Source organism: Erpetoichthys calabaricus, chromosome 4 (genome assembly GCF_900747795.2).
Source record: "Erpetoichthys calabaricus chromosome 4, fErpCal1.3, whole genome shotgun sequence".
Lineage (NCBI taxonomy): Eukaryota > Metazoa > Chordata > Cladistia > Polypteriformes > Polypteridae > Erpetoichthys > Erpetoichthys calabaricus.
The window spans coordinates 249,528,740-249,555,575 of record NC_041397.2 but is presented as its reverse complement, the minus strand read 5'-3'; the positions used below and the strand labels follow the sequence as shown (position 1 = coordinate 249,555,575).

At 39.5% G+C, this 26,836-nt stretch overlaps 2 protein-coding genes across 2 annotated transcripts in view; one reads left to right on the top strand and one right to left on the bottom strand.

The window, feature by feature from the left end:
• The window catches only part of rpl31 (ribosomal protein L31), an 810,223-nt gene that overhangs the window by 369,447 nt on the left and 413,940 nt on the right, over positions 1 to 26,836 (bottom strand). The window lies entirely within an intron of this gene.
• creg2 (cellular repressor of E1A-stimulated genes 2) lies at positions 966 to 25,860 on the top strand. The gene is made up of 4 exons (XM_028800586.2): positions 966 to 1,740; positions 8,957 to 9,126; positions 18,311 to 18,424; positions 24,869 to 25,860. Exons 1-4 carry the CDS (start codon positions 1,234 to 1,236, stop codon positions 25,014 to 25,016), a joined length of 939 nt encoding a protein of 312 aa, XP_028656419.1. The 5' UTR covers positions 966 to 1,233; the 3' UTR covers positions 25,017 to 25,860.

Genomic DNA, 26,836 nt, shown 5'->3' with positions numbered 1-26,836 from the left:
ATTTGAACCTGTTTTGGATAACAAATGGTGCCCATCATTTGTGAATTTTCTCCATTTATTGCAAAAATATGTAATTGCTTTTCAGACTTGATACAATAGTGCACATTGAAAGCTGAAAGTATTTTGTATCTGAATAACTTAAAATTTCTTAGTACAACTGTATTTGTAGTTACTGCAAGTAGGTAATTTACTTGCACAAGTAACACACCCTTTCTTTAGAACAGAGCAGTGTTGCAAATTTTTAAACAGCCTTTATTAAGCGTATAATTTATTATACAATGCGTAAGAATGGAGGGAAATTTGCACGCTGATGGGGAAAATTTTACCTTGCAAACCCAAAGAGGCTCTGGGCTAAAGATAAAAGACATGAAAAGAAGAATGACAGAAGAAAAAAGGCTGTTGGGGTAAATGGAGTCATCAAGAAGAGAGAAGAAAGGAAGGAGGGTGTGTGTGAGTGTGGAAGGAGAAGAACAGGTAGAAGAATATTATAGCAGTTGGGGAGTAATGCATATGTGAAATGAGAGTAAAGGAACGAAGTGTAAGAATCCTTTTTTTTTTTTGCATCCTCAGACATTAACATAAGAGAGGAGTGATGCTGTTTCAGCCTTCCAGTGTTTATAAAATGAGCAACTACAGGCTGCCAAGTTCCAGTTACAACCTCCATGTCTCTCACTCTCATTATAAAATAAGCTTTAGTGGCACGTCCTGACAATCAAAACAATTTATTTCAAAATTGGTTCACGACTGACCCCCGTGCCCCCGAAGTTTGAGCATCTCTCATGAATCATCAGCAAACTGGTGTCTCCTCACCTTCTGACAAACATGCCGGAACGCTCAGCCCCCCTTTTAGATAATGCGGAGGTCTCGTCTTCTGTCCACGCTCACCGCAGTAAGGACTGACAAAAGGGGAACAGCAGTTTAAACGAGCCCCTGAGCATGATGGGATATGAGATGTTTAAAGAACTCATTAGCCACAACATGTTAGCTTGATGATCGACATTCGTTTGACTGGAGGCAAACGCCTACCTGTAATTTACTGGTGTGACTCCACTGATTTGTCGCTCCCATTATTTGTGCTGATGTGCATGTATGTCTCTTTTATTGTATTGATATACTTTTTTGCACATCTGCTGCCATAGTACGTCAAGCATTGATGCTGCTGTGGCTCTCCAACTGGCCCGGCAGGGGGCACTAGCAGTCCAGCTGTTGCTTTATCCTCTGCATGATTTTTTTATGATTATTTTAGGGTGCACGTCTGCTATTTTATTATATTACACTGTATTTGTTTGTTTGTTTTTAAATATGAGTGCCAGTTCGACGCTGCCGCTGGCGAGCCTGCTCGTGCTTCTCTTCAGCGCCGCGTCCCCCGGCGGGCCGTACGTGATCCTCAATTCGGTCTCGTGGGCCGTCACTGACGAGGTGGAAGAGGAGCTGGACGGCGTTTCCAATGAGGACACCCTGCCGGCCCTCCTGCAGGAGGACACCAGCAACATCTGGAAGCAGACGTACCCGACCTCGGAGGAGAAGAGCGCGTCGCCCAGGACCCGAGAGCCCCAGCCGATCCCCCGCACCTCCAGGATGTTTTCGTACCGGAGGGAGGTGGGGAAAGCAACGGACTCCCCTACTCCTCCGCCACCGCCTCCTCCTCTTCCTCCACACGAGGAAACAGCGCAGAATGCCCGCTCCCTGGTGCACCGCAGCATCTGGGGGGTCCTGGCGACCACTGCCACCCAGGAACCGGTAATGTCTAATCGTATATGTCTGTCTGTTGTCACATAAGCGTGTCAGTGCCGATGCTGTGTGTCTCTCGGGTATTTAATTTCCATTCACTTTGTGAACCCTTGTGTAGCCACGGTAGGTGCTGATGGCAAGGTCAAACACTGGACGGGATGCCAGTCCATCGCTGAGCATGTCATTGAATTCAGCCACGCGTAATGAGGCAGTAATCACACAGAGATTGGGGAGGAAAGCCACATTAACACGGAGAGAACACGCAAACTCAAGACAGACCAGCTGGGATTTGAGAGGGCAGATCACAAAACACAGTGGTGCTGCAAACCCCTCGTATTATGCGCCTTATAAATAAATATAAGCGGAGCAGCATTTTGGCGCAGTGGTTAGCTGGTTAGATAAATTGGTGACGCGAAAACAGCTGAGTAAGTGTGGAGTGCCCCACATTAGACAGGCATCCCATTCAGGGTGGCTGCTGCCTCCGGCCTGAACTGGACTACATTAATTCAGCAATGAATATAAAGTACAAAAGTACTTAGTAAAATGGATGGGACAATGAAATTTTAGGAAGCATTATAAGGCTGAGATGCTCTCTCAAAGTGTGAAGACAGCATATCTTTCATGCTTGCATACCTGGACCTAAAGATACACACTTAATATTGATTGATTACTTCAAGGTGATCCAATGCATGTGTCTGCTCTGTCTCCAGTCCAGGGTGGGTTTTTGCTATGCACCCACTCTCATTCTGGTTCTCTGTAATTCTGTACTGGAAAAAATGAACAGATGGATATATAAAAGTGCTGTCAGTGCCCTCCATAATGTCTAAGACAAAGACACATTTTTCCATGATTTACATCTCTGCTCCAGAATTTAATATTACAAATCAGACAATTCAGATGTGATTAAAGTGCACATTACACACTTTCATTTAATGCATACATTTATGTCACAGCGTGTAGAAATGACAACAAAATCAAAATATCTGTTAAACATGGTAGTTGGGGGTGTGATGGCTTGGGCATGTATGGCTGCCACAGGTACTGGCACACTTACTGTGCCTTCATTGATGATGGAACTGCTGATGGCAGTTGCACAATGAATTCTGAGGTGTATAGAAACTTGTTCTCTGCTCAAGTTCTAGTAAATGCCTCTAAACTCAATGGACGGCACTTCATCCTACAAGGTAATGATCCCAAACATACTGCTAAGGCAATGCAGGAGTTTTTCAAATCTAAAAAAATGGAAAATTCTCAAATGGTCAAGCCAGTTCCCCGATTTGAATTGAATTGAGCATGCCTTCCATATGGCCAAGAGAAAACATAAAGGGGAAAGCTCCCAAAACATCCAGGAGCTAAAAATGGCTGCATTCGAGGCTTGGCAGAGCATCACCAGAGAAGATATTCAGCACCTGGAGATGTCTATGATTTGCAGACTTCAAGCAGCCATTGTATGTAAGGAATACGCAGCACAGTACTAAATAAAGCAGCTTTAATATAACCTGCCATTGCTATGTCCCAAACATTATGGTGCATTGAAATGAGGGGATGATGTAGAAAAATTGTCATTTCTACATGATGTGACTGATACTTTTGCAAATACCCTTAAATAAAAGTCTGCATTGTGTGCTTTAATCACATCTGAATTGTTGTATTTGTAATTTTACACTGTGGAGCACAGGGATAAATTAAGGAAAAATGTGTCTTTGTCCCAAAGATTATGAAGGGCACTGTAACAGTGCTGTGTATGCTTATATATATCCTGTAATCGAGATGCACTATTGCTGCTAAGTGTTCCTTCATAAAAGGGGGTACAATAACTAATTTAGGAAACCAAGGATTTAATACTTATTAAGATGATTTAATTGTGTTTTAGATCTGGGTTTGATCTTTCTCTTTTACTTCCTTATTAGATGCTTTCAGCCAGCACAACTATCAAATTATAAGTGCATGAAAATAAAATGGAGAGCTTCCATGCACATTCTGCTACAGTAGAGGATAAGTTATTTGTTGCCCTAGTGTGGACCATTGTACCTTGTGATGACCTGCCGTGGCATCCTGGGATTTGTATGACCTTCAGCCTGGTATCTATGGGGCAGACTCCAGTTGGTTATGACTTTATAATGGATAAAGCAGTTTCATAAATTGGGTGGAATTGACTAATGCAAGTATTGTAGTTGATTAAAGCAAAAAGACACATCATCACACACATGCCTCAAATAAGGTGACAGACCTCAGAGTTTTAAGTCTAATATTGTGGCTTTTCACGACTTTCAAACAGAGTTAACAGGTGTAATTGTGATGTAAGGCCAAGACTTCTACTGAAGTACACAACGTGGACCCTAGGTGGATGAGGCCTTACTTTCTAATTATCAAGGCTTGTCCTCTGCTTAGTGAACAAGTCACAGTTTTTACAATATTGAAGCAACTGTAGCCATACATTGCTTTGAATTTAAGCATCACCTTAACATATAAAGGGATAAATACAGAATTGTAACATCCATGAGCAAAGGAAACCACTGGCAGTGTGATAGGGATAAACACTCGATGGCCAAGTAAGATTGGATGAAGGTTCTGAATCATGAGGCGACATGAGAGTTGCATGCAACTATGATGGAAAGTTTTAGAGTAGAAAGGCAGCACTTTTGACTTGAGGGATTTGCTGTAAAGTATCTATCTATCTATCTATCTATCTATCTATCTATCTATCTATCTATCTATCTATCTATCTATCTATCTATCTATCTATCTATCTATCTATCTATCTATCTATCTATCTATCTATCTAGTCCAGCTGATGAATGACCATGGCCAGCACTAGAAGCTGTGCCAAGCTGATCCTGTGGATGTTAAAGGGGAGACATTTGCCTAAGCAGATCACTGTAAATACTTATTTTTCAAAGGTGAGGTTGTCATTAATCAGGCAGGTCATTTCTGCTGACCAGTGATTTCACTATATTGTTTTCTTGTTTCTTTCTTTAGTCTGTTAGCTGAGACATGTCTAGCTATGAAATTTAGGAAAGGTTTAAGGCAAAAGCAAATTAGTTCACTCCAACAATCTTTAACACTTTACACTCATTTCATTTCTAGCGTGGCTAGGTGGAACCATGGCTGGCCTCGCAGCTCCAGAGTCCTGAGCTCAATTCCAAGCTTGTTTATTGTCTTTTTGAGGTTTGCACATTTTCCATGTGTTCACTTGAATTTTCTCGGGGTACTTTATTCCATCTCATATCCCAAAAAAATGCAGGTTATGCTAATGAGGGGTTTAAATTGACCTGTTAGGGCATTTGTGTGAGTGTGGCCAGGGATGGACTGGCTTTCCATCTTACTTTGATTTTTTATCTTGCGCCTGAGTCTTCCATGATAGGATGCAGCCTCCTGTGAACCTGTACTGCCTGAAAGAAATTGGCTGAGAAAATCAATGAAATTAAGCAGACATTATACTGTAAAGTCTAAAAAAGAACTTTACTAAATATGCCTCGTTGCATTGTTAGAACTGATGTTAGCTTGGCAGCTCAATTTTGTTCTCTTCTATAAATCTTTAAACCTTTTTCTTTCTTGTACCTATTTGTATTCTAAAAACACTTTAACCATTTCAGATCATGGGCAACATCAGATAGGACTCAGACCTGGATGGGCACTCACACCTAACCAGCACTACATTGCAGACCTGGGAAGAAAAGAGCAAACTCCACACAGATAGTGATCAAACTCGGGTCCCTGGAGTAGCAAGCCACTGAGTTCTAGACATCTTTCCATTTAATAGAACGTCTGTGATAAAAGGCAAGCCCTGATACACATGACATTTTTTTTTCTTTTCTTTTTTTTTTATTTCCCAAACAGATTTCTAAATATTTATAATCTGTCCAACCCTTAAATGTAGAAGCCTGAAATTCATTTGCTGGGAAAACATTTTAGTTGGAGTAAAAAAATTAGCAATTTTTAAATAACCAAAATAAATTAAACAAAATGCATATTCTGTTAGACCTAAGTCACTGCCAGTGTAAACAGTATTAAACCACTAGACCACAACCGCAGCATTAGCCAGACATGATTAATGGGTCACTTAACCTTTTCCCTTGGTTTCCATCTGTTTCCCCAATTTACTGTTGATGTCTGTCCCAGCATTCAATGCTTTCCTGATTCATGTCGCTCTGGTGACTACCAAGGACAAAATTGCTTGTTCATTACACAAAATCATCTTTTCTACAACTGTTACCATCCCGGGACCACTAAAAGTTGCCTTTCTGTTTTAACCAACTTCCAAAATGACAGCCTGAGGATTTATTGCTGTTTAAGCTATAAAAGAGGATATCCTGGCCCATGCCACTCGGCTGTAATCCCATAATTATCATCTCAAGGCGAGTACGAAGAATTTACATTTCACTGTTTTTTGTGGTCAGATTATGAAGTAATCTCCAATGGTATAGTTCTGCCTGACCTCTCTGTGCATCAACCATGGGGCTACTAGCTTGCGCAGTTTCCATGCTTACTTTAAATATTTTTGAGTAATTTAGACATCTCACAACATCACTGACAGATTCAGAGGCTTGTTTTTAGGTCCCTGCCTATACACTTTCTGTATGGAGTTTGTACCATTCTCCCATGGATAGGAAAATGCAGAGAGGAAATAATTTGGAATTGAACAGGTGATGGGAAAAGCAAAAAATGTGGTCAAAAGACAAAGCAACGGACAGAAAAGCTGGAACTCAAAATGAAACCAAAATGACAAGCCAGAAACATCACCAAGAATCATAAAGTCTAAAGAAACACTCATAAAGCCTCCTAGCCCTGAAGATCCTTAAGAAAACAAACTCTAAACATTTCAAAATTATTGTTTAGAATATCGAGAATTTTAGATGCCAGGATTAGAGCGTTGCCACATTAAATACCTTCCAAGTTATGACATCACATCACATGACTTCCTGGAATTATGGCAAAGACAATGTGTTGCCAACCACAACATGGACGTAAGTAAAAAAAACAACTACCTTAAAATGGAAGTATTCGCAGTATAACAACTTACAAGTCGAAAAATAATAATAAACCATAAAATGACTTTCAAATCACAAAGTAAATAGTAATAATATATCACAAACATCGCAAAATTAACATGACTTTAGGACATGCACAGTACTTAAGATGTGTGCTGAGTGACCTGGTAGTGTAGTTGAAAGCACCATGAAGAGCTTCAGATCATCAATCAATTATATTCTGGAAATGTTGAGGTAAATAGAAAATTACAAGATACACTGGGCTGAATAGCCTTTGCATACCAATTTTCTTTATTTCTAGATGTGGGATCTAATAAACTAACTAATAAAGAAAAGGATGGAGTTTCATTATTGTCTTTTACACCTTGGAGTTTATTGTATGGATGGTTTAATTACAGTACGTTGCTAAAGGAGGAAAGAAGAACTAACTTAATCATTTCAGATTGATGAAGACAGATTCATTTCTGCATTAAACAGACACCCATCTGTTCATCTACTGATCCATTTTCAAACTCTCTTGGGGTGGCCATCAGTGTTAAATTACCTCTTAAAGTATTCAAGTAGTCCTTTAAAGTATTTATATGGAAAAACTGTTTCCATATATAAAATGTTACCTTAACACTGCTGATTTTACCACAAAGATGTTTAACTGAGACAGGGAACTTATTAAAGGCAAGAAGTTGGTTGAAGAAAAAAAAAAAGAACAACCACAGTTATCCCAGATGTCAGTCAGTCAGTCATTTTCCAACCTGCTATATCCTAACACAGGGTCACGGGGGTCTGCTGGAGCCAATCCCAGCCAACACTGGGCGCAAGGCAGGAACTAATCCTGGGCAGGGCGGCAGCCCACTGCAGGGCACACACACACACTAAGGACAATTTAAGATCACCAATGCACCTAACCTGCATGTCTTTGGACTGTGGGAGAAAACCCACGCAGACACAGGGAGAACATGCAAACTCCACACAGGGAGGACCCGGGAAATGAACCCAGGTCTCCTTACTGCGAGGCAGCAGCACTACCCACTGCGCCACCATGCCACCCTTATCCCAGAAGTACTTTTTGGAACTCCTGAAAGCATGCATCCTAAATTCTTGTAATTTAACAATAATACAGCTTATTAGAATTTGGTATGTTTGCTAAGGTGTAGGACCGTACATCACTAAGGTGCTTCTTCAATGCCTTACGCTGACTCACTTGGCTAACCTTATGTTGCTGAAGCTGCTTGTGTTCCAGGTAAATAATTCCTGTTAATTTTAACTTATAAATTATATAGATTTTCAAGTTAACCTTTACATTATTAAATTCAACTTTGTATTTTGACCATGTAGAGGAGGAGGAGCATGCGCTGATTGCAGCATACTGCCACACACACCACACAATGAACCACCCAGCTTGGAATCTGAGTGCAACCGTGCAACGGGTAACACCTCAACACCACACAAGACAGTGTGAGGTCCCCTTAGATTTATATTCCAGCTCCGCATGGTCTAATCTGGAGAGTCACCATTGTTTCACAGCATACTGTATACTAAGTAGGCAGCACGGAACTGGTGTCCTATTAAACCGTGTTCAGTTGTGTTCTACATTACCTGATACAATGCAGCCATAATCTAGAAACTTACAGTAAATTCTCTTTATAAGGAAGGCTAAAGATTTTTTTAGAATTTGGCAAGAAGTCATTAATGCTGTTCAAAAAATAAGCATGTTGGCACTCGCCAAAACGTTTTCTGCCATCTTAATATAAGTAAGGATCTCCATTACACTGTGTTCTCGTGTTATACTGTATAGCTGTGTGAATGGAGTAGATGAAGGGGATAAATAGTTCAGTTTGAAGGAATTTTTGGTAACACAGTATCTGCATTACTGCATTTATTTTATCCCTGACTAAATTGTGATTTACTATTTGTATTTTGTTCCCTTAAATGCAAAAGATGCTGCAGAACATATTGAATATACAGTAAATGAGTAAAGAGATGTTAAATTAATAAATATTATAGTTGTATTGTGTACATAAATGTTGATCCACCTTACTGCCTCACATGTGGTTTACATAAAGGGTGCCACCACAAAGGTCCCAGCAAAGGTCAGTATTGAACTGTCTAAAGTCACGAATGGTGACAAGTAGAAACAGTGGATGACACTTTAACGGAAATGCTAACTTATCACTAGACCTGGCCATTCAGAGACAGAGTTGCAAAACACTATAACCTGCTCTCCCTGTTTTCATCAGATCAAAGGCGTACCACTTGGCAATGTTTTCTGCATAAGCGATGGCCTTCCAAACAATGGCACAGGAATCCCATTTTTCTACATCCCATTGAAGGACAGCAGTGTCGTGGATATGATAAGCAACCCAATGGCTACTCTTACTCTTTCTGACCCAGAGGGCAATTACTGCAGGTACTGTAAGTTGCTCATTAGATAATATTGCTCTTAGTTTGTCTGTCTTAAATATAAGTAGCTAATTGTACATAATGTATAGATTATTGAAACATATTCACCATTTAGCAAAGAAGGAAGTTATGATTCAGCTATAAATAAACACCTTTGCTTCAACAGACCATAAAGAGAAAGAAAACAAAGCATGTTTCTTCACTTGGCATTGAAAGGTGACTACGGAAAAAAACAAAACAATGTAAAGTATAGAGTACATCTTTCTGTCCAATACAAGTAAAGAAATCAATCTCAATAATTCAAAATCATAAAGTATTTTTTACTGGTTTGTGAAAGGATCACATGTACACTTCTTCTGTTATGGCTTACCATGTGGCAGAGAAAACACTCAGCCCTCAAGGTGACCTACCCCACTGTTCCAGACTATCACTAAGTGCGTTCAAGTGCCTGAAAATGTGTCTGTTATGATTCTTGAGGGGTTAAATGTATTACTTTACTTTTTTGAGTTTTTCCACATTTAGTTTTTTAATTACTTCTGTTAATCATTTTCTTTCTTCTCTGTCACCTTCTTAATGATGTCGTGCTGTGTGTTTTGACTTATTTCTCACTCAAGGACACTTTCTCTTTGTAGTGTTAGGGTTTGCATGCATCAATTGATGGTGTATCAAATATATCCTATTTAACAACAGGCTATTTAAGAAAGAAAGAATTGAAAATAAAAGCTTTTGTTTAGAATATCAAGTTTCTGACTAAGCGCTTTTGAATATGATTTCTGGTTCATTTAATAATTTAGGTTCACTCAAGCTTTTGACCCTCACTTGTCTCAGACTACAGTTTCTGTTTAGCAATTTCAACTTCTGCCACCCAAGAAATATTATAGTAGGAATTCACTCTTTTGTCTTAGAAAGATGTTCTCGTCAGTTGCAGTCAAGACGTAAAATAAGTGGGATCAGGGAGGGGATTGTGGGAACTTCTAATTATCCCTTAAGGAACCCAGGGAAAGCCTCAAAAATCAAAATCATTAGAGAAAATAGATTTTAAAACAGTTTACGGTGTTATAAATCACTCAGTGCCCATTACTGGGCCTGTGAGAAGATAGGCTAAAATATGAATCAAGAAGAAGGTCATTTTTGGAGTGTTTGCATTCTTTTTTTAGCCCTGAAAATGACCTACTTCTGCTGTCCATACTCTTAATAAATTAGAGATTTAGTGTTGGTCTATTGCCCCGTGGCATTAATGACATTTCATTTACTCTAAGTCTGCTCAAAAACAAAGAAGCGTAAAAAAGGTTTTCTGCTCATAAATTTTGGATATATTTTTAGAAAAACTCATGCAGAATAATGAAAAAGCTACAAAAGATGAAATTTCATCCAAAGGTTTTACTGTTTTTAGAACAAGCATCAGCACTGCTATGGCTAGTTTGTGGCTTCTGCAGTCCTGCACAGAAGAGTGTGTGTCATGAAAGCTGGCTGTTCTGTGGGATGCTGGCCAGAAGTATAAGCTGGCTTGGTTTTCATTTGCAGATTGTATATCCATATAAGACGCACTTAATCAATTGAAAAATATTAATATCCTAGGTCAGGGGTCTGCAACCTTCACTATCAAAAGAGCCATTTTGCTCCCTCTTCCTCCAAAGAAAAATAGTCTGGAGCCGCAAAACATAACACAGCTTATAAACTTTTAAAAGTTTTAATCTTTTTTTAGATTTTACATGTTACAACCACGGAATACAACAAACAGAAGTGCAGTGTGCATGTGTAGGCCTACTTTGAAATAAATTTAACTGAACTCTGCAGGCCTATTTGAGTCCTTCCTATACCTGTATAAAATTAAAATAAAAACTAGCCCACTTTAATATAAATAAAACATTTAGCTGTAGCTTAGCAGCTTTAAAAAAGTAAACATAAAATTCCATTTCAGTGTGCTCTCATCCTCTTCAGGTTTCCCTCTCAGCCAGCAATCAACTGAAGCACCTGAACATACAAAAAAACCTACATCAGCTCCGGGTCTGAAATAAATGTGTTTTTTTTTTTTTTTTTTTAAATATTAGCCTATTAAATGCTATTGTTCTCACCTGTTTAATGTGACTTCTATTTCTGAAGTTCGCTGCAGATCATCTCTAGCACTTTGAGCTACTTTTTGTATGAAAATGTGCTATATAAATAAATGTTGTTGTTGTTCTATGTCGGGGCTATACGATGTGACTTTGACCTTCACACAGGACTGCAGGCTCATGTGTGAGGTGGGAGAGATATTTGGACTTTATGAAGTTCATTCTTGAGAAAACTTGCTCACATAAGTATGTTGAGCCAAAGATGGGCAGGACTCCAAATGCATATTTTTTCATGTTCATATATGTTTCGGGAATGGCACTCCATGTATTGAAAACAAGTTTGTCGGGTTTGGGGAGGTTTTCAATATCAGTCCATTTGTGCTCTTTAGCGAGAGTAGCCTTCTGACGGGCGACTTCAAGATCCGCTGTCAGGCATTTGAACTTGGACACCCATAAATCTTTATCCGCTATGCGGCCAGTTCAATTTCTAGATCGGGCTTACTTACTCCTGTGAATGCGGATGTGTTCAGCAGGGATGGGTCGATGTCCAGGGAAGGAGAGAGTGTTTTTTTTCTTTCTGAACTCACTGAATCTTTCTCTAAATGGAGCTTGCATTGCAATAATTGTACGGTGGAAATAATCACAATTTATGTGAATGTTCACTGCTTTGAACTCTCTCAGGGAGGGGAAGTGAGAGAGTGTACCTTTCTGTACATCTCTGGCAAACACTGTCATCATGCGCTCAAACACCAAAACATTTAAAGTCAGAGAATAGATGCTCTGATATTTTTATGAACGATTCTTTCATGTATTCTCCGTCTGTGAACGGCTTACCCCTCCTTACGATCTCTTGAGCTGCCACAAAACTAGTAGCTGTAGTTGATTGTGGAGAAGTGATCCACTTTTTGAAAGTGTGTTTGCTCTGTTCAGCTTTCCGTTGCAGTTCCGAAATTGCTCTCTTTCGCTCATCTTCACTTGGGTATTTTTCAGTGAATGCTGAGTGCTTGTTTCGAAAATGTCTTTCAACGTTACATTTTTTGTTGTTCGATAATTTATCGCCACATATTAAGCACACCGGTAAGCCAGCGTCGTTGGCGGTGAAGGCAAATGCTTCTGTCCACGCAGAATTAAACTCTGTTCTCTTCTGGGATTTTTCATTTTTGGGATTTATTCATGGTTAAGTGCAGGGGTCGCACACTCCAGAAGCCACCTGCAGGTAAAGGCGAGGGCTATAGACGTAGATGTGACGCATATTTTAGTTGACAAATTATAAATAAAAATAAAAATTAGATGTTAAAGTGTATAACAGTAGTAGTAGTAAATAAACATTATATATATTACATATATTATATACAAATTAAATTAAGAAATTGCCGTTATTCATTTTCATGTTTTTTTTTTTTTTGTCAAGGCCAAAAGGAGCCATTACAAGGAGGCTGAAGAGCCGCATGCGGCTCCAGAGCCGCGGGTTGCCGACCCCTGTCCTAGGTGATAGCAATTTATATGCTTATTATATAATAATAATAATAATAATACTTTTTATTTATATAGCACCTTTCCCATGCTCAAGGCGCTTAGACATTTATTAAATTAGAATAGAAAACTCTTCAGGTTAAGATGCTAAATTTACATTCCATATAGACTGGGACAATAGATGGCGCTATACCAGCACTTAACCCGACACAGACAGACGCCGGAGGCACACTGATCAAAGCACTCGCTTTACTTTATAGTTCACACAGCACAATGCACCATAAACAACTCACTGTATGTGCTTCTGTATAGCCAACAAATGAGGACTAATGAGACCACTGTTCCCACACCCTCCCTCACTGATTACCGTGGGGTAATTCACACACTGGCCACAATGTCCTATGCTCATCGACCATTAACATTTTCTTTAATGCTAAATTATTTATAATTATTTATAATTTCTACGTATTTGCTTTTTCTTTCAGTGACAGGTCCATCCAGCTGGTTTCATTTTGTTGGAAATACCTCTATAGCCCCCGACTGCTTGTGGTTATGGCGGCACGGTGGCGCAGTGGTAGCGCTGCTGCCTCGCAGTTAGGAGACCTGGGTTCGCTTCCCGGGTCCTCCCTGCGTGGAGTTTGCATGTTCTCCCCGTGTCTGCGTGGGTTTCCTCCCACAGTCCAAAGACATGCAGGCTAGATGTATTGGCGATCCTAAATTGTCCCTAGTGTGTGCTCGGTGTGTGTGTGTGCGTGTGTGCCCTGCGGTGGGCTGGCGCCCTGCCCAGGATTTGTTCTTGTGTTCCAGCAGACCCCCGTGACCCTGTGTTAGGATATAGCTGGTTGGGTAATGACTGACTGACTGCTTGTGGTTAAACAAAATAGAAATAGATTAACTTTCTTTCATTACAGTTTTGGAAGAATTTATAATAGTGTTGTAGACTAATGACAATTATAAAGAAGGTTAAATGGGTGTTTGACTTTGCTCATATGTGATAACAATGTAATGGGATATATTAAGTAGACTGGAGCTTGCAGGAATTGCCATATGTGCACCTGTTGACACCTCTATTCAAAGAATACTTTCATACACCCTAACATAAAATTCTTAGACTAGCTTAAATTTAGTTCAGATCTGCATCTGGAAGCTATCCAACCCTGGGCAGGGCACTAGTCCACCACAAGGCCTTCAGTGTGATTGGCGTAAATCATTGTATTATAGACAAAGATACATAGAGAGCATATACACCAATGGTTTTAGTAATTTTAATTGTTTTCTAAACATCCACATGCACGCTAACATAAAGATAAGCATTATTTCTATCTTATAAAGGTAAAAGACACAACATGTTAACTATATAGCCAGATGAACTGTTGTATAGCACATCTGCTGAAGGCCAAGTGAAAAGTGCAGCATTATGTCTCTGACCTTCACTTTTACTTTCCAACATGAAAATATGCTTTTCTGTAAATAAAGAGTGTGCGTCAAAGAATCTAAAAGGTCACTTCCTGTAAACCGCCCACATGACAAATGGTTACCAATATAAACAGTGGGCGTTACTGTAACACTGAGACTTATACAACATATCATTATTAGACTAGTCAAGTAAGATTTATAAACTTGTCTCCTGCTCTCCTTCTTTACATTAACAATCAGTGTATGCTTTTGCAGGTATGCACTGCCACAGTCCTAATTTTCCTCCATGTGGTGTTTAATTCTAATGTACTGATTTAGACAAGCAGATATGATTGTTTATGTTAACTGTGGATCACATACAATATATGTGTGTATCTTCTTACTACTGTGCAGAAAGGGACACATCAAGAAGATGAGACAACCACACAGCTATGAATTTACCTATCCCTGGAACGGTTAATGCATTTATTAACAGCCAGTAAACAATAATATGTACCAGTCCAGCTATCAGCGATGGTCTCCATCAATCAGCACAAAGTGTCATATTTTAACACTTTGGTTTATAAGTACTAATTAACAAGGACAGGAACCCTCTGTCCTTGGTGAAATTTGTCATTTTAACAGCAGAGTTCATTCTGGGTGTCCAGATGGCTAACCATACTCTGCACTGTTTCAAAAGTTCCTGGACCATATGACTGGACACACATTTTATTTCCTGGAGTTCTTAATGGAAAGTAGTTTCTACTCCTCCACTTCTGGTTATGTTCTTACATGTAGTCTCCCTGCCTAGATTTGCATCCTCTCCAGAAAGATAGCAGAAAATGCTTTGAGTCATCTGGAGTTCCCTTTTGTTCTTCTTATTGTTCTCTCTATGCTCCCTTCCAAGATGTCACAAGCAGGCAAAGCAAACCTTGACACTGCATTATAATAAAATTACACTGACACACCAACATGCTGTCATTTCCTGAAAGTAATGTCTTCTGTGTGGACTTTGAATGCTGTCCCTCTGTCGGAGTAGGCTACCTTAAGGGTGCCTAAACCCTAGAGTTCAACTCTACGTACTTTTAGCTTGATCAGTGGGTAACTGTGCCGTGAAATGGGCTGGCATGCAGACCTAATCTGGTCCCTCGCTCAGAAAGCTGCAGTTTTTTGCAATATTTTACTAAAAACAAAAAAACATAGACTCAGAAAAATTCATGGTTAGATGGAAAGCTGGATAGTCAGATGAATGTGTAAAGTAATGTAAAACTTTCAGCTTCACTGTTCAGTCATTATGGGTTTCCACAGATAGTATACATGTGAACTTCATGTATTATTATTGCACCCATTTTGAATAGCTTCTAATGTGCACATTTTTTGAAATTGTTACATATATTCTAAAGCTGTATATGTGACAGTGGTGGTGTTGTTGTAAGATAACACAATTATGCTGAATCTCTAAAAACATGACTTGTTCAAAGTCCTAAGCATTGAAGGACACAATGCTGAGCCTCAGACTGTAGGGTTTCATTTGATGCTGCCATCATCAAGCACTAATTTTGGCTTTTACCTGAAAGCAATGTTTAAATAGACTTTTGGCTTTCTTGGGACACATAGCAGTTACATGCACATTACATCTCATGTGACTTTTGGGACCCACACAAGCACTTTAACTCTCATATTTTTGTGCTGATGTTTTGCTCTTTTTTGCTCAAAATGGCTTTTTAAAGGCAAAGACAAAACTTGGGCATAAATGACATGAAATGTCCTTCAAAACTGCAAGTGGTAGTGAATTTGCACCCATGTCAGATCTGGCCGACATTTAGACTAATTAGGATTGCATTTATCATTTGTGTGTGAGGAGTACATTTGCAATTATGGATACTGTATTTAGCATGTCTGTTCTTAATTTGAGATAATTTAGTCTAAATAAAGTGATGTAAACTAAATGACATGTAGACAAATTGTCACCCCAGGTGATACCTTTCTGTTTTCGAAATAATTAGTCCATCCATCCATTTACTGAACCATCTTAGTCCAATTTTAGGGTCTTAGGAAGCTACAGCCAATCCCGGCAAAATATTGTGGTATAAAAATAGATTCAATAATCAATTAATTGTACCATACAAAAACATACATTTAATGTTAAATTAAGTTTCACAGAATAAGTTGATAAAATGCTGAGTCGCTCTGAGGCTAGGAATATGCACTGGCAATCGGAAGGTTGCCGGTTCGAATCCTGTAAATGCCAAAAGGGAGTCTGCTCTGTTGGGCCCTTCAGCAAGGCCCTTAACCTGCAATTGCTAAGCGCTTTGAGTAGTGAGAAAAGCGCTATATAAATGCAAAAAATTATTAAAAAAATATTAAAAAATTATGTCATTGCATTCATGTGTGTACCAAAGTGCTTTAACATACCCTGTAGATTTAGGTACGACAACAGCAAGACTGTAGGGAGGTCTTTAAAAATAACCAACTGCAAATTATTAGTGAAGGTTTAGTAAAGACGCCCAAAAAGAGGAATTAACAAGCACATCAGAGAGCAAAACAGAGTATGGCTCTTTATTGTACTTGTTTTATTTACTAAAATACAGCATGCTGATCATCTTATGTAGTGTTAGCTTTAGGGGTTAATGCCATTAGGCATTCAGAAAGTATAAACTAGTACTTTAAAAGATGAAATGTTCGAAGAGAAAATATAACAGCCAGTCTGCAATGAGCTGAGTTAGGGTGTAATTTTGGCTGAAATGTATATACAAGCAGAGCAATGAGAAACTCTGGAACAACATTTTAAGTCAGCCTTTCCTAATTTATGACTTTGTCTGTTTGGAAAGCCTGTAAGATATGTATTAGAGGTGATTACTATAGCATTTCACCCTAAACAAGAAGTAACCTTAACCAGGCAGCATATTTGACGAAAGGATATTTGAATACAATGGGATGTGTTTGATTTCATTTAATGTTTATGTAACCCTCAGCTTTTGCCTGGAGCCACATTTGTGGATTCTTGTCATTCGGCAGGCACCTGGCCCTGTTCTTTTTGAAGTGTTTAACTGGTTGCCATCATTTTATCCTTAATCTCATGTTATGTAGTGCTATCTTTTATTCTCTACACTCCTAAGTGACCTTTTCCTAGGAGACAGTTACTATAGGGGGATTTGACAACAAAACACCTCTTGTTACTTTAATTTGAATTCACACCATAAGAGCAAAAAGTGGTCATCACATGGTATAGTTAAGCTAAAATGTTCAATAAAGGGGTTCTGACTAAATTAAATGTTTAATTTCTCCATATTTCATATATAAATAAAGTATTGTTTTAATGAAAAAAATGACTTTCGCTTTTTAACACAGAAAAAAAATGATATCCCTAAGACATATTTTGAGCATTTTTGGAAATATGTACTGTATGTCCATTAGTTTGTGGTGAACATTTTGTAGACTATGTAAGTGAAGAATGAATGGAATGGCTCTTATGAAATTTTGTGGAGAACTTGCACTCATTAGTCTTAAGAGCTGATTAGGTGATTCTGCTTCGAGCATTCACAGTTCATGGCTTTTTAAAGCTGATACGAACAACAGCCAAACCACTGCTTAGAATTTCATTGAATTTGGCACGTGCACTTAGGACTTTGTAAGACCTTTTAAAAAATGTTGACTTCGATCCAAGGCTTGAGCTTTTAGCTTTTAAAATTCTAAATTTTCAAAACAAAGGTTACCATCACAATGGTGGAGGCAGGAAATAAGTGACAGTATTGTTTGATGATGAAAGACTAATGAGTCCAATAAAAAAAGAAAATATCTGACTTTAAATTGGATGAGCATGGGTTTGAGATGGGACCCCATACAAGGTTGGTTCCAGCCTGTCACCTGATATTGCTAGAATAAGTAGGCTCAGGAATTGAAAGAACAGATATAGATATGCTTACAGCCATCTATTTTGGTTTATCCAAGTACACACTGCTGAGAACAAATTCATTTTTACACTATTAAAAATATGCTAAAACTAGATATTTATTGGCTGTTTTATAAAGTAGCATATTAGCTTTATTTTTACTCTGACTTGTGTAGCTAAAGTCACTCCACTCACCTCTCCTTTTCAGACTTGTGTGAATGTGTAGATTTTACTATTTTAGAAACGTAAGTAATTTAATTTGTAAAAAAGCAAGGATAGCATAATGTTTGCCATTTTGAAAACCTGCAATAAACCAGCCATACAAATTGTAAACCTTTCCTGTGAAATATCAGTGGCACCACTTCTTTATTTTATAGAGAAGATGCAAAAGACCTAGAAGACCTGAAATGTAACAAAGTGACCTTGATGGGTAAAATGGTACCAGTAGAGGGAGAGGAAGTTGAATATGCTAAAGAAGCTCTGCTTTCCAGGTATGGCAATTCATTTCTACTGTATCTAAAGATAGTAAGGTGCATGTTCCAGTGGGAAAAAAGCTATGCAGACAGGAAAAGATGGGATAAGGCAGCCTGAGCAAAGCCTTGGGAGAGTTTAGACAGCATGATCTAGCAGTGACAGAGCACATCATCATCATGCCAGTGCATGAGGAAGATCACCAGGAGGGGGTGGTACCTGGTAGTACATGAAACACTGCACAGGTGCACATGCACATTCAGTATCTTTGTGTTCTGTCAGAGAACGGACAGATAAACTTTTGAGCAAAACACAGGAGATGTGTGTAAAAAACAAGACAAACAACAGGATATAAAGCGAAACGAAACCAAAATCAAGTATGAGAGACAAAAATCATGGTGGAGAGAACAAGAGGGTCAAAACCAAGTACATGCAAGAAAAGAGCACAAAAACAAAACCTTGAATACTTCAGTGATTTGGTATCCACAGATCAGATAAGGATTTGCACTCATAACTGTCCTTTTATCCCGTCACATCAATTACATGCAAGTCCTGACCTCAGAGGACACTCCCCTAGCAACGTTAAAAGCGGACCTAACAATGGAAATAAACACCAGCGGCCTTTTAGGACCCAAAATCATACCAAATCATGACACTGTGATTTAGGTAAAAACAAAGAACTTGTGAGTGTTCATTTTTAAACTCAGGGTTTTGATCTTGTAGCTTTCCCTTTTGATTTTGGTTCCTGTTCAGACTTTAGTATTTACTGTATATTAACATCATTTTGGCACATTTATGTCTTAGACTACATTTCATCTCCTGGTTCCATTGTTTTTCTGTTTCCTCTCAACCTTACAAGTCAAATGCTGAAGGTCCCAAAGTCCTGCTGTTTATAACACTACATGGTAATTTATTCCATGTGTTTATGTTTCTGTCTGTAAAGAAAAATGTTTTAGTGTTTGTATGTGCTTTTCCCTTAACAAGTTACATCTGTGTCCCTGTCTTTTGAAGAACTCGTTTTAAAATAACAGCTGGGATCCTCCAAAATGTACTAAATCCCTTCATAATTTAAAACACTTCAATCATGTCACCTCTCAATCTCATTTAAAAAGAAAATGTTCAGCTCCTTCAGTCTATTTTCATAGCTCATACCTCTCAGTCCTAGACTCAGTGTGGTCGCTTTTGTCCAGCACTGCTATGTCATTTTTGAAATATGGAGACCAAACCTGTACCCAGTAGTCCAGATGAAGCCACACTAGTGAGTGAGTAAGTAAGCAAAAGTTATTTATAAACCACATTTTAACATAGCTTTCACTGACCAAAGTTCTGTACATACTACTACTATTAACAATAGTAATAATAATAATAATAGTAATAAACATATTGAAACATTACCTAGAAAATGTCTAACATATTTATTAGCAGTCTAAAAAGGCTTGAGTGTACAAATAAGTCTTAAATCTAGATTTTAAAACAAAAATGGTGGAGGCACACCTAAAATCAACCTAAAAACTTTTCCACAACCATGGAAATGCAGCAGACAATGCTCAGTCACTTTTTTGTTTTATACGTGTCTGTGGCACATGCAGGGTTTGTTTGGTTGAAGATCTAAGAGACCTGAGAGATAAATAAGAGCAGAGAAGATCTGAAATACATATAATGTGGGACCATCTCATTTTAAGCTTTAAAAACAATTAATATTACTTTATATTGAATTCTGTACTGAATGGACTGGAGTAATTTCGCACTTCTTTTAATTCCAGTCAAAACACGTACAGCAGTATTCTGAACAATTTCTAAATGACCAAGTAGTGACTGTGGGTGACCAAGATACAAATACTCACAATAGTCCAAGTCAGGTCAGGTCAGGTTGGGGAGCATGCATTGGTACAGCACGCTGCCACACCAACCACATAATGAAACAGCTCTGGATCCTGGTTAGGAACTACCCTGGCAGACACATGCTCCAGTCCCACCCTCCAGAAATGACCATCTATCTGCCACAGCCAGGTGTTATGTGGGCATCCCCTTGGCCTGGTCCAGCAACTCTGGTCCTTAACAACGAAGACCCTGTCAGCCAGATCACCCTCGAGGAATCACGCCACATGGCCACAGTGCTGTATCTGACGCTCACTCACAATCCAGATAATGTGCCTCATTTGGGACTCTGTGAGCTACCGCTCATTCACCACAAAGTGAAACCTGCAGTACCTTTTGATTCTCTGAAGAGACACATTCCTGAAGGAGTCCAGTCTTCATCCCACGTCACTGGATAGCATCCAAGTCTCACAACCGTATAACAAAACAGGAAGCACCAGGACTCTAAAGACTTGTACCTTCCTCCTTTTGCAAAGATACCAGGAGTACTGCACACCCCTTTCCAGTGACCTCATGAGCCCCCATGCTCTACCAATTTGTCTGCTGACTTCATAGGAAGAGTCACCAGAGACAAGAATGTCACTGCTAAGGTAAGTAAACCTCTCGACAAGGTCGATATTCTCTCCGCAAACAGACACACTGACGATTTCTGTGCCCAAGAGGTCATTAAAGGCCTAACTCTTGGTTTTTATCCAGCACACTCACCAGCCTAGACACTCAGACTCCTCGCTCAGTCTCTCGAGCACCCCAATCAGAGCCTCCATTGTCTCAGTGAACATCACAGCATCATTGGCAAAGTCAAAATCATTGAATCTTTCTTCACCAACAGATGCCCCACAGCTGCTGGACCCCACAACCCTGCCCAACAACCGGTCCATGCAAGCAATGAACAGAATAGGAGCAAGAATACACCTTTGATGAACCAAAGAATCAATTAGGAAAAATGCAGAGGTTTTGTCTCCAATCTGCACAGTATTTACAGTACCAGTGTACATGCAGGCCATGATATCCAGCATTTTCAGGGGGATCCCGCAAAGTCTCAGAATGTCCCACAGGGCAACTCAATCAACTGAGTCAAACGCTTTACAAAAATCGACAAAGGCTGCAAAGAAATTCTGGCAATATTTGCATATGTGCTCCATGAGAAGCGTCAGTGCCAGGATGTGGTCGATTGTTGACTTCTTAGGCGTAAACCAAGACTGTTCCAGTCACTGGTAGGTGAACAAGTGATCACGAATCCTATTGAGGATGACCCTAGCAAGGACTTTACCCAGCACTGAGAGCAGTGTTATCCCCCTGTAGTTACCGCAAACCAGGCAATCACCCTTCCCTTTCCAGATAGGGATGATAAGTCCTGTTTTCCAGTCAGTTGGAATGATGCTTGCAATGCAAGGACGACAGCCTTACCACCAACCTGGAGAAGTTCATCTTGGATACCACAGATCCCTGCAGCTGTCCCTACCCTCAGCTGGTTCAACACCTGTGCAATCTCAGTGAGATTGGGTGGTTCACAGCTAATTGGATAATCAACCCAGAGATGTCCAACGTCCTTGCCGGAGGATCAGCTTTAAACAGCTGCTCAATATAGCAAGCCCAGTGGGTCACAATTGCAGTGTCATCTGTAAGGACCATTCCATCACCTGCCTGTGGTGTTGCGGGTCCACAGCTCCCATCAGGAAGGCCAGTTTTAAATAAATAATCACCGCACTCGCAGCTTAGCGAGCGGGCATGGTTAATAATAATAATAATAATAATACATTTTATTTATATAGCGCCTTTCCCATGCTCAAGGCATTTACAGAATATAATAAAGAATGGCAGTGTATACAGTATATAGCATTGTACAAACCAGATAAATAAATAAAGAAGATTAAGACAGTGAATTCTGAAAAAAAAAAAAACAGACAACATAATTGATGGTCTCGCACACACACACAGGTTACATTAGCATCATGACAGAGAAGTAAACTGAGAGAAGCAGGTCTTGGGGAGTTTGTGATGTGGGCATTTCTCGCCTAAGTGCACAGGTGAGAGATGGCCCGTATCCGTAATTGTTCCCAGGAGCTGCTGATTGCCACAGCTGCCACGTACTCTTCTTAAATAGAAGCACAAGGGGGCTAGGGGAGAAAAAAAGTAAAGAGAAAAGACAACGGAGGTTGCAGGAGTGTGGAAGAAAGCAGGAAGCAGTATGGAGCGAGAACCGGTGTGAGCGAGAGAACGAGCGTGTGCTCTCAGGCAGCTGGACTGTGAGCCCTAGCAGAAGTGTTTGGCCGAAACTCAGTGGGGCAGAAGGAAGCGGTCACTCCAGCTGAGCGAACAAGGAGCTGGAGTGACCAGTGAAGAGGGACGGCTGGCCACGTAAGGCCGAGAAGGCAGCGGGTATTCGGGACTTGGGACGTGGATTCCCCAGCGTGAGAGCCCTGGTCGTTGGGGATCCCAAGTTGCTGTTTGGTGGAGCCTACCGGAGCCAGGGATCGGTGAGGTGAACCGACCAGCAGAAATAGGCAGAGGTCAGCTGCTGATAGGGCGACTCTCCTGTTGAGAAGCCCATATGGGAGAAGCAGGGGAGCCTCCAGGTAAAAGACACCAGGCTTGTGATTTTAAAGGGTCTGCTTCCAGCATTATTTTAACCTCGTTTTAAAGGATTGTTGTTTTTTCTATTTATTGGTTTTTACCTCCACGTTTCAATTTTATAGGATTATTTATTTATTGAAGGATTTTGAAAGCACTGCACTTTATTTAATTTGGATACTGTTTTGTTGTTGTTTTAAATAAAAGCACTTTTGCACTATTACACTATCCCCTTGCTCCATTTGTTATGCCTCACTGCCAAACAAGCTCATCGGTAACATTACCGACGGTGAAGGGTTCAAGGGCTCCCGGACGAACGATGGGAGCATGCAGCAAACCCTCATCGTCATACTGCCCTGCCTGCAACTCTACAAGGAACAGATTCAGAGGGGTGTAATGCTTTGATTCCTCTGTAAGCAGGATGTGGGTAACTAGATCATAGATGGTATGTCACTTGCTCATAGATTCCTCTAACAAATGCCTTCTTATCTGCCCTCATTGCCCTCGCAGCCATCCTTCTCAGTTCCCGGTACAGACCGGAGTTGCCATAAAGTTGTGCACTGCAACTCCTCTCGATGATATCCATGGTGCCCTATAAAATGAAACACCTCCTTCAGGGAACACTGGCAACACCAACGCAACACTCAGCAACTTTCAGGGTCTTGTCATGGAAGACTTCCCACATCATATTAAGATTACCAGTCGCACCCAAGTCTGCAAGTTCCTCACACAAACTGCGTGCAGACTCATTAGAAACAGCCTAATCTTGGAGTCTAGTCCAGCCTCATTTTCCTAATAGGGGGTAGCCTATTAGACCTAAGCTGGATCTTCAGAGTAGCAACAACATGTCTCTGGTCAGAATTCACAAACTGGGCACTTCTGTTGATCTTGCACTTCTGTAGGAGCCTCCAGCATCTGCACACAAGGATGTGATCAATCTCCTTCACCGCACCACCAGCAATGGAGTACCAAGTCCAACAATGCGGCTGAGGGTGCAGGAACCAGGATCCAGTGATCCACAGCCACTGACCTTTTGCAAAGTCAAGCAATATGAAGCCACTTTCATCACGGTTGCCAGACCAATGGGGACCAGCACAGTCCTCATAGCCAGCCCTGTCAGTGCTAGTGGTCGCAATTGTGATGTTATGAATGAAGCTTTCCAGATCCTGATATGACAAAATGAATTTAATTCTAGAAATAACTCTCAACTGGTAAAAACTACTTTTAACAACTGAACTAATTTGTTTGCCAAAATTATTGGTTGAGTGAAAAATCAGGCCTAGGTTTTTGGCAAGAGATGACACACAAGTGGTGAGATGCATGCCTTTGATATCCAATCAAAAAGAAGTTATAAAGACTCATTAGTACTTTGTATAACCTAAGCATAACCTTTCTTGGCTGATACTCCACAAATTGTACTATATAACCTACTGTAAAATCTTATTAGCCTTCTTGATAGCTCAGTGTCTTGAGTCCCTAATGGCTGTTAGATCCTTCTCATAAGGTGAACTTTAAAGTTTCAGACCTCTCATTATGTATTCAAATCTAACATTTTCACTTCCTACTTGTAATACTTAATTTTTAATTACATTAAATGTAATCTGTGACAGATTTGCCAAGGTCTTAATTCCGTCCAGGTCCCTTTGTAATGATTTGACTAATACTACCCAATCCACACTTCCACCTAGCTTAGTATCTGAGGTAAGAAAATGAGGCAAGAAAACCAAAGTACACATGCAATGCATGTAGGCTCGAGGAGAACATGGAAAATGTTCACAGGCACTTCATAAAAAGTCTATATCTTCTGCATAATTACAAGTTGTTGAAATACATTTTGGTGTAAAGTAAAAGATTACAACTCTCCAGGAGTAGAATCGTACCCAAATCAGGTCTAAACTCACACTGCATTAAAGTATGCACGTGTCATGTCTAAATCTTCTGACATGAACCTAAAGCTAAATCTGACATAATGATAACAGTACTATACCATTTATATGTGATTTTTCTTTCTTCAGACATCCAGTTATGAAGAAATGGCCTTCTGATCATTACTGGTTCTTCATGAAGTTAAATGTTGAGCACATCAGGTTGCACAGCTGGTTAAGAGGAATGTCCTTAATTTCACCAAACGAATATTTTAAGACAACACCAAATACAACCTAATCATCCTTCTTCGTCTTTAAGGCTGAGTGACTCAAAAGGTGGTTTTTCCATGCATGTACTTAGGAGTTGGGAAGATGAAATTGTATTTTGAATTTGATTTTTTTATTGTGCACATAAAGGCTGCTTACCATTATTTTAAAATTATGCCTCGTGATGCAAAAAGAAAAGAGACCTAGCTGTCTTTCTACTGCCAAAACTTGTCCTGTTACTTTCACTTTCATCATGAAAACTGAATGTCTGGCTTTTTTCTACTGGTTGAAGCATTTACAATGTACAGTATGGACAGTATGGATCAATTCATGACTTTCTTAGAAGGATTATCGTTACTACAAAAGCACAAAGGTTTAGTAACTGCTGAGGTGTCCCCTAAAGCCCTAACCTAACCAAAGCAAAGAAGAGGGAAGTGCAAGATAAAGATAAGAGGAGAGTATGGAGAAAATGTCATCATGAAAATCAAAGGGGTGAAGTCTGAAAACTAAGGGAATAAATATTTAACTCACAGCAATGTCTAAGAAAATTAGGGATTTACAATATACGCAAGGGACTGCTGCATGGTCAGAATGTAGAAGTTTTCAACTCTGGAGGTTACTTGCTGTGTCCATTTACAATGACATGCAAGCCAAGACAGTTCATCAGAACACTGAAATTAACTGACGTTTTAAATGATGTATTAAGCAACAACTGCTGTGGTGAAAAAGAAGTAGAAATACGTTGTTGCCATCTGGTATTAAATGAGACAGCATCATAGTTTTACTGACCTTGTAAATCCCGTTTAATTAAGTTTAGCACATTTCAGTCAAAAGATCAAACAGATTGTGTGTTTTCCTTTTAGCTTGATGATTTTTTTTGGAACACAATGGTTCTTCTGTATTTTCTCACACAAATGTATTTTTGATTGAATTGTGTGTTACAGTATGTGTTTTAATTAAAATAAAATTTATAAAAATTAAATGAGTATAATATTTCACACATTAATATGTAAGCTTCTCGATGTTAACCCTAAGCGTCTCTATGGCTTGGGATTCTATGCAAGTGCGGTTAAGCTTGACTGTCTCTCTGGGATAGCTGTATTGTTTGCATGTACAGTGTTAAGTCCAAACAGCACCTGGGACAGGATTCTGCCATCCTCTAGTGGATAAAATTACATTATACTATTAAAAAATTAGGAATATTTCTGAGTGTTTTGCTATTCCATGATAACTCAACAGTACTGACCAGTGGGGCAGTAGCATGGCATGAAAACCAAAAAATGTAAAGCCAGTTTTAGAACAAACTGAACCTGAACCATTAGTTAAATCAAGTGATAGTGATGACAGTGTGTGAATTGGTCATCGGATGTTGATAGATACAGTGAAACAGATGCATGCAGCACTGTATGATTGAACCACCATGATATGCCTGGTGAATTTGGTGGCATGAAGCTTCAACATGGCAAAAAGGTTAAATGATTGTTATTAAGTGGAAGGACAAAATAGATGTTAGCCTCCTAAGCAATGTACACAATGCAACAACTGTCAGTGTTCATGTTAGCAAAAATGTGGAAGTCACTAAGCCTGGCACTGTGGTAGCCTACAATAACACAAGGGGCACATCAATAGTGCAGATCAGGCACTGACATTCTAACAAATCATACGCAAAAACAGAAAAAATATTCAAAGAAAATTGTGCAAAGAAATACTCTCCTACTGTCCCGATTGCAACATCAGGATGTGTGTTGGTAACCATTTCAAAACATATTACACGGAGGACGTGCACTAAATCTTCATCAGTACAGCAGTGGACACTAGACATACCTTTCCTACTGTATTTATGTTGATTTT